A 12362-nucleotide genomic window follows, 5' to 3' on the forward strand; every position below is an offset into this window, starting at 1 on the left:
CATATCAAACTTTCACAATTTGTAGCTGTAATGGATACATCATGCATGGGGCACAGACTCAGACACGGACACACACACACACACACACACACACACACACACACACACACACACAAAAGCCACTTTCAGACATGAACTCCGGATCAGGTGAGGGTTGCTTCCCACTGAGAGTACACACCTGGGAAGTCCAACATCTCGTCCATATCCTCAGAGTCACTGGCACCGATACCATGGCCTCCCCTCACGTCCTCCAGCTCCCTCTGTAGCCTGTCCCTCTCTGCCTCCGCCTGCCCCAGACGTTCCTTCAGGTGGGACAACTACAGAGCACACACGGCTATAAAGTGGGGCATATGAAATTCAAATGGAACAATGGAATATTTGTAGAGAGAGAGAGAGCAACGAAAAGGGGAGTTTGACGCCGCCTGCAGTGCAGTACCTCCTCCAAGGCAGAGAGGGCGCTTTGCTGCTGCTGCTCCAGGCCTTTGATCTTCTGGAGCAGACGGCCTCTCTCCAGACGAAGCCGTCGGATCTCCTCAAACACTTCCTCATCCTCCGGCTTACACACATAAACACAGAAAATGTGAATACTTATATTGTGCCAAAATCATGCCCTCTTCCGGGTTCGGCATACTGTACAACCCAAAGGGGTTTCATTCAGACCAAAAGTAAAAAATAAAAAACGGAACCGGGTGGTGAGTGAAATATTCTATGGTCTGTCCTGATTCTCAATATAGCTGAATCCTCGTCATAAGGATCTAGGGTCTATGGAGAAATGGGGAATTAAATCCTTCAGGTCTATGCCGAACCCGCTTGGCCCTCCCAGCTAAACAAATGTGTCAGTAGCATCACCACACTGCATGTATAACGGAGGACCAGCTGTAGCTGTGGCAAAGCAATATGAAATCAACTGAAGCAAACATAAAAAGTAGCAGGACTTACGAGGGCGCCCTGGGTAGAGCAGTGTGATTCTGGGGGCTGCGGAGAGGGAGAGGGAGACGGTGACTGGGGCTCGGGGGACTGGGCAGGACTCTGGGGCTCTGGAGAGGGTGTCAAGCCCTGGATCATGGTGGTGGGTAGAGTGGAACGAAATGCATCTTTATTAGCCATCACAGACATGACGATATGCAGAGCTGACCTGTTGGGATGTGTTGTTGTTATATCACAGAGATATCATCCAGCTTACTGTCAAAAAAACATCAAAAAGTAAAGATACCCTGGAATCTCATTGGCTGTATACAGGGAGGATGCTGTAAAACATGCAGGAAACACAGTACCATCAATGGAGACAAGCCGGTACGGCGGTAAGGAGGAGAGTCGGGAGGCTGGGGGGCTTTCCTTTTTTTCTTGCGGGGGGTGGTCCCCCCTTGCACAGGTGGCGGGGGCGGGGGTGGGGGTGGTGGTGGTGATGGTGGTGGTGGTGGGGTGCCCGGGGGCTGGGGATTGGTAACAGAGAAGCAAAGAGAGGCCAAACTCCAAATGAAAAGGGAGAATGCGGGAAAGCGTTACGAGAGCAGGGGCAGCAACTGAAGCAAAGCCAACAGAGAGCAAAGCAGCACACGAAAACAATGATCTCATATTGCAAAACATGAACAATGTGATGGGTCTATGGAAAAGTAGCATATTGTGCAGAGTCATGCAAAACACAGAGACGCAATGTTACCTCCTCGTCCATGCCCTCTTCAACTATGTATGCATGAGGAGAGAGACAGACAGCAAGACACTTCAACCTTCAGAGCAATGAGGTTCAAACACAGAGAGGCATGCGAACAGTCAAGGGTTTACATATGTGCAGAATACAAGCACGCACGCACTCATCCTTTCTGTACCATGACAGTCCCATCCATGTGCCTTACTGTAAAATCTGACTAATCCACATAACTCTTCAATTACACAATTAAAACTTGCTGCGAACATAATATCACATGCACGCCCACATCAGCGTCTTTTCTCTCCTTCATCTCCTTTTCCAACTAGCCACACATCTGTTCTTCATAAATCAGCATTGCCTTTGTTGGAAGATACAAGTGGAACAAGCCTTTCCTCTGTCGCTCTCTCTCTTGCTCTCTCTTTTTAACCCCACTTAACAATCACCCCCAGCTGTCCCCTTGATCCACTTCCTCGGATTACAGTCGTATCCTGGGGGGAGCAGAGAAACAGAACCAGAATCCAGAGAACAGCCGCAGACCGGAGCACCTAAACTGGGTCTGACAGTCTGTCAGGACACTGGTCTAACTGCCCGGAGCAGCTTTCATGTCAGAGAGCTGCTTCTATGCACAAAAACGTTTATTTGGTCCACTTTTCTTATAAATAAGTTATCTTCAACAGGGGGTATGGGACCCTCAGTGGGTCTGCAGAGGTACTGCAGGGGTCCACCATTTTTTGTCAAAGTAGTTTGTGGATTTTTTTTTAATGTATTTTAGACAAAAAATAATAATATTGAGTAAAATCCAAGCATTAATAGGCGATATTTTAAAAGCGAATCTGATGAAGCAATATCCTTTTTGCCTCCTTAATGTAATCTGTTAATGAAAGGAAGTGTTAATCCTGATATCCTGGTGTGTGCGCTGGATTATAAATGTTGTTATAGCCCACGCTTAAAATGCAACAAAATTGTATTTATTCTTAAATTGTAGGGGTTCCCTGCTCTGCTTCTCTCTCAACCAAGGGGTACTTGGGCTGAAAAAGGTGGAAGACCCCTGTATAAATAATCATACAACATATGAAATATTAATTGCATGTCCTGCGATTATTTGATTTGTTCTAATTACTTGGTTTAACTAAATGAATTAGCATTATTCTATGATCATAATAACATAATAACTGAGATCTTGGAGCAACCTTAAGGGGAATCACAATGTCTATCTTTTTATATATATATATATATATATATATATATATATATATATATATATATATATATATATATATATATATATATATACTGTATATATATATATATATATATATATATTTTTTTACAATTTTCAGAACAAAAACAGGCTCAGACAAAACAGAACAAAACAAAACAAAAACAAACAAAAAAATATATATATATCAACATTTCAATGTTACAGCGTTGTGCTATCAGCCACATCAAGTGCTTATTGTGCTTGTAAGAGATGTGCGCGGGATCCCATGCAAGGTGTCCATGAAAAGTCAGCTGGGAAAGTCACTTGTTGCTTTCAACCTCGTCTAAGTAGGCCAGAAATGGTTCCCAAATAGCAGAGAATTTCACAAGAGAATTGGTCCTCAGGAACCGGAGTCTCTCCATACGTATAACCGAAAACATGTCCGTCAGCCACAGCTTAAAAGAAGGTGGAGAGTGTCTATCTTTTCAATGGAAAAATGTTCCCTAGCCTCACAGGCAATGATTATGCACTTTCCAGTAGAAGCCAAGTAATTCCCTTCCAATCTGTGAGAGGGCAACATGGTGACCTAGTGGTTAGAGAGACTGGTCTGAATTCAGTTCTGGCAACCATCAATGTTTAGCTCATCAACAGTAAAGTGGCTTTGTGCAAGACACTGAACCCACTCATTGGAAGTAGATTTTTTAATATATCCCACCTTATTTCTAGCTGCCACGATGCCTTATGTGAAATATGGGTGCTTCTTCCGGTGTCATCCTCCCAGGCCCCTCCCACCGTTACGTTGTTGACACGGACATGACATAGCCTGGCTGTCTGTAAATGATGTTTCAAAGCTGCAGGCAGGCGAACCGCGAACGGAGCAAATCACATCCAGCTTGGCCAGAAATATCGCCGATAAATATCCCGAGTTGTTCAAAGAACAACAGAAATAGCGGATGTGATAGATAACATTATTACATTCACTCAAATAACGAGTGTTGTGACAAGCAACTTTTTTTTCCCAGCGTCGGAGTTTTGAGGAAATGCACCAGCTGCAACAATCACTCATGTTCTAGACCGGACCTTGCACCCATAATTATTTTACAGCGGGGCATTAAAAAATAAGATGGATATATATTTCTTCCTCTTCTAGATGCCCCCCCCGCCCCCCCCCGCCGCCCGTTTTCTCCCCAATTGTACATGGCCAATTCCCCCTGCTGTCTCGTCATTTCTCCAGCACCTCTGCCGATATGGGGAGAGCCGTAGGCTATCACATGCAGACAGTCACCAGCTGCTTCTTTTCACCTGACAGCGAGTACTTTCACTGGCAGGACGTAGTGCGTGGGAGGATCACGTTGTTCACCCCCAGTTCCCCCCCCCCCCCCCCCCCCACCAAGACAGCCCCCCCCCGACCGACCAGAGGAGGCACTAGTGCAACGACCAGGACACATCTCACACCTATAATTGGAGAAGGGGTGGTGGCGGGGCGACCCACGATTGCTCAATGTTCTGCGAGCACACGAAGCGGGTGAGCCCTCGCGGGGGAAATATAGTGACTCGAAAACTCGACATCATTGGACCGGAAGCACCCGCAACTGTAATGACAGCTTCTGCTCTGGACCAGCCAACGGGTTCAACAAAGAGGGAGCAGACACACAGAGAACAGCGTTGCTGTCTATGTGCTCCCTCCTGCGGGCGAGGCCGCGCAGCCGGCGAGCCGCGTATGACAATGGACGGCAGAAATGGGCGAGGAGGAGGAAGACGACGATGCACCCGGCTTCCCACCCGCATACACGGGCAATTGTGCCTATATGGACGCCCGACCCAGCCGGAGGCAACACGGGGGCTCGAACCTGTGTGACCCTCGTGTCCGTAGGCATCTACCACTACACCACCCGGACGCCCTGCTGCTGCTGTTGTAATTGAGAGGTGGGACAGAACACATACCTGGAGGAGGCGGTCCGTCCTGCAGCAGCTGCGTGATGTGCTGGTTGCCCGTGGCCAGGCTGTAGTTGGTGGCATCGTGGCCCAGAGCGTCCAGCAGCTGTGTGTTGGCCCCGCCCCTCAGCAGAGCCTCCACCGTCTCTGCACTGTCGCTCTCACAGGCCAGCATCAGGGCCGACCTGATAGACACCACACACACAGGGCTGACAGTGGGACATGGACTTTTCAGGGCATTTTAAGTCTGTCTGCTTCTGAGGAAATGCCTTTAATTCAGTTTTGTTTAGCACTACTGGGCACAAAGATTGAATAGAGAGCCAAAGTCACGCCCACTTCCGGTTCAGGCGTACGCCCCAGAGTCATTCGTCCGCCATTGTTTTTCCCATCTACATTTCGTAAAATGCATTAAGAAATTTAGATGGAAAAAACAATGGCAGACGAAGGGCTCTGGTGTGTACGCCTAAACCGGAAGTGGGCTCTCTATGGGGCAACCTGCTATTAGGATATTTCCTGACGAATTGAGTCAGAATCTGCATACTGTGAAGGGTGACACGCCTTGATCGATGTATTCATTCCCCTAAAGTGTGCATCCTGTTGCCTTCCATCCCCGGATTCCCTGCACATAACTGGGTTGGAATGGTCAGGCTGTGGTGTTACAGTACTGTATGTGACAACGTTTTACCACTATTATGTGAAGCTAAAGTCAACGTCTGGATCTGACCCTACATCGAAGAGAGGTCCAGTACCTTCCCTGGTTGTCCTGTATGTTTGCGTTGGCCCCTCGACCCATCAGAAAGACGCACAGCTCCACTCTGCTCATCTGGGCTGCCAGGATCAGAGGGGTGGCCTCATCCTGACAGAGACACAGAGACATCCAAACAGCACAGAGCAACATTCAGCTCTATGTGGTCATGATGAGCAAGGTACTGTGCAAGAGCAGTTAACATGATGAGCAGTTATCATGATGAGCAAGGTACTGTGCAAGAGCACTTAACAAGTCAATCATCATCACAAATTCACATTTACCTTACACAACCACTAAAGAGGTACTGCACAGTGCACACTAAAACATGTTGTTTGAGCTGTAAACTAAATCGTATGGCTGACCTATGATGAAACGATTTTGACACCAAATTCATTAAAAAGAAAATCTGCATTTCAGAGAAAGGTAGAAATGAATCAACATGTCATCATCTGCTGTTTTTAAAATCAACCCTTAGAATTAATGACATATTTTCGTACCATTGGTGAATTCTTCTGTTGCTCAGGAACAGTTAGGACCCTAGTTAATCTCAGAACCTTGCTAGTATTGCCGGGCTCTCAATCACAGACGGTGCTGTTTTTAATGCAGTGGCCAGAGTTCGGCTCAGCCAGGGGTGAAGTTACTCTTTAAAACGCAACTACAACCGAACCACACCAAACAGTCAAATCCTCATCCTACCCCGTCCTGGACATCTAGATTGGCCTTGAAGTCCCACAGCGTCTCAGTGCAGGACAAGCAGCCACTGACCGCTGCAGGAAAGATGATGCATTATGGTTGATTATTCCAGAGATTTACACATCACATGTACAACGCATTACTGTCTTAGTTACATCATGAAATGTTGTTGAATCTGTAGACACTACTTTTTGCAATTGTGAATGGTAGGTATATTTTGACATGGCATTTTGGGAAGGGTAGCTCCAATGGGAATTATATCCCTCATTGTCAAATGTACCAATGTGCAAAATCATGACAGTTATCAAACCAAACTGGTGTCATTATTGTGGTGCTGAAAATGGTACCTGCATGATGCAATGGTGTCCTACCAATGCTGTCTGTGCTGTCTGCATCCAAACTCTCCTGTTAGACAAATCACATGCAATAGTAAGGAATGCAACATTTGCAATGAATAGTCATTTGTTGTTTGTTATTGTTTAAACTGATTGTGACTGACTGTTTTACCTGTAAAAGTCTCTTTAAACACTCTGGCTGGCCGTTTTTGGCTGCTAGGTGAAGGGCACTCAAGCCTTTAGTCAAGAGTACAACCAAACCAGATGAGAATGATCAGAGAAAAAGAGGCACAGAGTTAATGTTGGAACAATCCACCAAACATTTTATTCTGGTTTTTAAGCCTTGGTGTATGAGATATTATTTTAATTATTATTTTTTTGTCACAAACTGCCATACCAGCACCGTCAGTGATGTTGAGGTCAGCTCCATGAGAGATGATGACCTCCAGACAGTCCAGACGACCTCGGGACGCACAGAGGTGGAACCTGCCAGGCCAGCAGGATGATACAGACACAGGAAATAATATATATATAGGTTATTCATCTATCATAATTCTATTTTATCACTTCTTCTTTTAAGATTGGTTTGTTTCATAACATTTCATAAAGGTACGTTCTAACTATGTAAAAGTGTTACATTAAAACTAATTTGTGCATTTTCATATAAATTAATTTATGTTTTATCGTCGACTGATTTGCTGTTTTGTTTTTGTTTGTTTGTTTGTTTGTTTGTTTGTTTGTTTGTTTTTCTACCAGAAACAGCAACAGTGATTTATTTATTTATTTGTTGGGGGGAGGAAGGAGAGGAAGAACAGGGTAATTAGCATAATTAGCTGGCTAAGGCAGGTGATCTCTGGAAAGTGCAGTGGTGAAAACACCACAGGCAGCAATGCTGCTCTGGGCACCAAAGATGTCGCCAAAATAACATCCGAATCTTGTGGATTACCACTTTAACCTTTACAATAGGATAATAAACACAAACGGGTAGAAAAACAGAGGACGTAACGCTATTAACCTTTTTAAAATCGCCTTCTGGAATCAATACAGTTACCTCTGATGTTTGAACTACTTCAAGTGAGTGAAAAAGGGAAAATGTAGGTGTTGAACTCACGCCGACTTGCCCTCTGCATCCAGCTTGGTGGGACAGAGACCCTTCTTGACGATGAGGGCAGAGACCTTGTCGGGTTGGTTCTGCTCCACAGCCTGCAGGAGCCTCTCATCGCTCTTACTCCAGTCCTGACTCTGAGGGGGGCCAGGCCACACAGCAGGTCACACAACCCTGTCCTGGAAACTGATACTGCACCACACTCCATATCTCATAACATACACAACAATGAAGCTCCGGTCAACCCAAAGAAATACTAGCGGAATTAGCAGAATTTGGTCGACACTGGTCGACATAATGAGATCGTGTGCTAATCAGTGGGCTAGCTCGGGCTTTGGAAGCGGAAGTAATACTGAAAGCGGCAGTTCATCAAATGGCCACTTGAGGCTGGACCCAAAAGGGAGTCGTTCCTGTTCACCCCCATGTTAAAATGCCCCAATTTGTAACAGGATTAAGCATCTTTACAGCCTGGTCCAAAACACACGGTTTTGGCCTATATAGCTAATTTCACCTTTCATAACAACTGTACAATTTGTATATAAGTTTCCCATTTAGAGTAAAATAAACAATAGAAAAAACTATGTTTTGGGGGTGATTGACAGGTCGCCTGTCCAGTGATCGCGCAGCTTGCGATCACAATAGCAGGCCGTCGCGCATGAGCTGTGCAAGGACCCCAAGATGGGGCGACAGGCCACGCAGGCTTCAACAAGGGAGTCAAAAAACAATGGTAGGCTCCATATATTTACTATCAATGGTGCTAATCCATAATATGAATGACATTCACAACCAATGATGATGTGATGTAATAAAAGGTGAGGTGACAGCCTGTACTGAGACAGGAGATAGCTCATACCACTTTCATACCAACCAGCAGGGTTGTGCCAGGGTTACTTGACCCATGTTCAACCCTTCTTTTGTCAGTTCACACCAAGTCAGTCAACACGTTTAACCTGGTCATGACCTGACCTGACCTGGGTCACGACCCGGAGGAGATGCATAACAATTAGCATACGCTGTTAGCACAACAAATAGCAACCCGGGTGGAGCCGTTCACACAAATTAACCCTTGTCCGACCCTGGTCCGAAAGGGCTAACCCGGATTAGGCAACCCGGGTTAACCCTTTCATACCTAAAATCAACCTGGGAATAACCCTGGTCGGACCCTTGGTGTGAAAGGGGTATGAGAGACAAATGAGATACAAGAAGTTTCACGGGTCATACAAAACTTCTGAAAGATTACTGATGTAAAACCAGCGATAAACACATAAGGATTCATTTCCTTTGCTATTCAAATGACTGCCTGTTCAGTAGAGAGAGGAGATACCTACTGGCAGTGGCAGCAGGCTGAAACAAGGACCACAGAATCGCATCAGGCTAAAAACAGGCTTCTGGGGATCCATACTGCTAGCAGGGCTATACAGGGCTACACAGGGCTATACAGGGCTACACAGGGCTATACAGGGCTACACAGGGCTATACAGGGCTACACAGGGCTATACAGGGCTACACAGGGCTATACAGGGCTACACAGGGCTATACAGGGCTACACAGGGCTATACAGGGCTATACACACAGCTATACACTCAGTAACACATGTAGCGCCGGGCGTACTGCCTGTCCTGACCATACGCACAGACACACAACAATACACTCACACTGCCTGGCTACATAGCAAGCATACACACACAGCGATACTGCAGAGAACTCAACTACCCATAGCCTCTTATCAGACACCCTCAGAGGTCAGAGTGAGCACAGCAAATAGAGATTTACATCCCAGAATAGTTATGCTACCAGCAAGGCAAACAGCTTCTGTAAGTCACACTTTAAATAGATTCACACACATACACTCCATGCACACACACAAACACTGCACTGGTCTTCCCTGTCCTCAAAACAACGTCTCCCTTTGCGGTGTTCCCGCATCCAAAACGCATTCCCCTCTTCTTGCTCCTGCTGCGCTGCTAACAGGGACATACAGTAGCCAGACTGCTCACTGTACTGCACGCACGCGCACGCACGCACACACACACACACACACACACACACACACACACCGCCTCCTCCTTTGCTTTCCTCCTGGTCCTCCTTCCTCTAACCTACTGCTGTCTTCTCTATAGCAGGCTGCCTCCTCTCTGCATCAGTTTGGGTGCTGCTGCACGGTGCCCCCTGGCAGCAGCGTCACAGATCTGGGCTCTGCAGCTACAGGACGGGGCCTGCATGATGTGAGGACTCAGCAGAAAGGGGAGAGAGACAAGCTGCTCTGCTCCGCTGGCCTGACAGTCACAGCCAGGCCAGAGGGGACATGAGGAAACACACAAATGCAAGCAAGCTGGAAAAAGGGAAATAGACAGTGCTCAGGCAGGGCTTGATCACACAGATAACAAGAGGGGAGCTGACGCATGAGCAGAGGGACGTGAGAACATACACAAATGACAAGTAATGTAATGACACTGGCATAGTCTGCAGATCAGGTTAGAGAATCATGAAGAACTATAAGGAAGTATAGGGGTCTATCTATTCATCTCTATAATAGGGGTGGAAGGTTTCATCAAAATACAATATCATATTGATTCTTTGGACAACGATACGATATTTGCTGATATCGCAAAGTCTGCCACAATTTGATTTCGATTCGATTCAATGCAGGGGCCTGCGATGGATATGAGACGATATCAGGTCCATTTACACAATCGGTTACATTTATATCGCTCACGAAAAGCAACTAAATTATAATTTGACAATTTTATTTTTGAGCTCTTCCAGACATTTAAATTAAAACAACAACAACAACAACAAGTGAAGTGCCACATTTCTCATGTTGAAGTGCAAATGCTTTTTTTTTAATCAGTTAACTTAAAGAGCCCTTGATGACCTTTCAATTATGAAGCCACGCACATCTGTGCTTCATCACCTTGGATTTACAAGGTGTATCTTAAAGATGACAAGATAATATCGATGTTTTCACAATACGATATTGATGACGCATCGATACATCGATATGGATCGGTGTATCGTCACACCTCTACTATCTATCTATTATGACAGCTGGACTATTATAGAGACATGAACTCCCTGAGTGGCTGTTAAATGAATAGGGGAGCAGCCACATCACCCAGGCTGTAGGATCACTCACTGTACAGACCAAGGCACTGCATGGGGAGTAGGACTTCTCCCGGACTGTTTACAGTAGGATAACCACTTACAGTAACAGGCTCTGCATTACTGCTAACAGCTAACAGCCCTACCAGGCTCCAAATGGTCAGCTATTGGGCAGCAGACTGTTTATGGAAGCCACCTACAGTAGTTATCGACAGGCTGCTGGTTCATCTGCTCATACCAGTGCGCTGATATACTGCCAATAGTGCACGTGTGTACTGACAGTATATATCCATCAGCTCCGTGGACAGGCATTTAAACACGATGGCAAAATGTAGCTAAAAACATTTAGCTACATTTAGCTAAAAACACACAACACAACACAGCATGCAGCTCTTTGCCATCACTTCCTGCGCTTGAATGTGCCCTTAAAAAAACACAATGATAATAAAAACATATTATAGAAACTTTGTTCCAAACGGCCCAGAGGAATTATTTCACCTTTCACAATGCAAAGCCATTCAGAGCAGCATGGGGACGACAGCAGGAAGTTGGGGATTCTCTGAACGTGTGTGTGTGTGTGTGTGTGTGTGTGTGTGTGTGTGTGTGTGTGTGTGTGTGTGTGTGTGTGTGTGTGTGTGTGTGTGTGTGTGTGTGTGTGTGTGTGCGCGCACGCGTGTGCGTGAATAATTGAAGGCTACCTGAGAACTGTGGTTATAGCACCAGTCTGGAGTCGGCCATGCTCTCCTGCTGCTGCTCAGTGACACTGAATCCCAGTGCCCCCCAGGCACACACACAGACACACACACACACACACACACACACACACACACACACACACACACACACACACACACACACACACACACACACAACCGTAGCACTACCTGGGACCAATTTAAATGGCTAATGTAGAGCAGCTAAACAAACACTAGGTACAAATAGGTTAAAACAAAGCGTGTGTGGCTTGTATCCCAAAACCAGCATGGTTGCAATAATGAAAACAAACAGAAAGTTGCTGAGAACATTTTGGAATAGACCCAGTGATCATGCTCCAGTGAGCGTGTCTTACCTCGTTCTTCTTAAACTTTGCCTTCAGACTCTTCATAACGGTTTGAGAGGCTCGGTCTCAGCAGGAACACTGCAATGGACAAGGTAGGAAATGAGGGCTACTGACTGCCTTTCCGAAGCCCTGCCACTCCGAACGTTAACTTCCATTATTCGGACTGGCAGTCGTTCACCTTAGAAGCCGCAATGCCGACCTTAGGTTTAGGCGTGGGGGTGGGAGAGGTTAGGTTTTGGGTTAGGGTCTGGTGGAGGTTAGGTTTAGGCATGGGGGGAGGTTAGGTTTGGCGTGAAAAACGGGGAATATAGAACCCGGGGAACATAGACATGATCCCTTTCTGAGTGCCGATATTTCGGAGTGGCAGAACGTCGGAGTGGCAGCATGTCGGAGTGGCAGTATGTAACCGGAAATGAGAAGGCTATATAGTAGGCTGGAACTAGAAGACCATGCTAATGTAAATGTATTCACACAGGTGTCCAAGGCAAGGATGAGAAGGGTTTTCATCAACAATCTACCAATCACAAACATTTAA

General features: G+C 46.1%; 1 protein-coding gene across 1 annotated transcript in view; it reads right to left on the reverse strand.

The window, feature by feature from the left end:
- ankrd24 (ankyrin repeat domain 24) overlaps positions 1–11872 on the reverse strand; it is a gene marked incomplete at its 5' end in the record, with an annotated part of 31067 nt that extends 19195 nt beyond the window's left edge. Inside the window, 11 exons of the mRNA XM_083647609.1 lie at positions 179–317; positions 437–556; positions 940–1078; positions 4790–4969; positions 5534–5640; positions 6229–6299; positions 6573–6630; positions 6733–6797; positions 6958–7046; positions 7672–7802; positions 11837–11872. Of these exons, the coding sequence (XP_083503735.1) occupies positions 179–317; positions 437–556; positions 940–1078; positions 4790–4969; positions 5534–5640; positions 6229–6299; positions 6573–6630; positions 6733–6797; positions 6958–7046; positions 7672–7802; positions 11837–11872 (1135 nt within the window). The remainder of the gene's footprint in view (positions 1–178; positions 318–436; positions 557–939; positions 1079–4789; positions 4970–5533; positions 5641–6228; positions 6300–6572; positions 6631–6732; positions 6798–6957; positions 7047–7671; positions 7803–11836) is intronic.
- Between the last annotated feature and the right edge of the window lie 490 nt (positions 11873–12362).

The sequence above is a fragment of the Poromitra crassiceps genome (assembly GCF_964638095.1).
Source record: "Poromitra crassiceps genome assembly, chromosome: 12".
In the NCBI taxonomy this organism is placed as follows: domain Eukaryota; kingdom Metazoa; phylum Chordata; class Actinopteri; order Beryciformes; family Melamphaidae; genus Poromitra; species Poromitra crassiceps.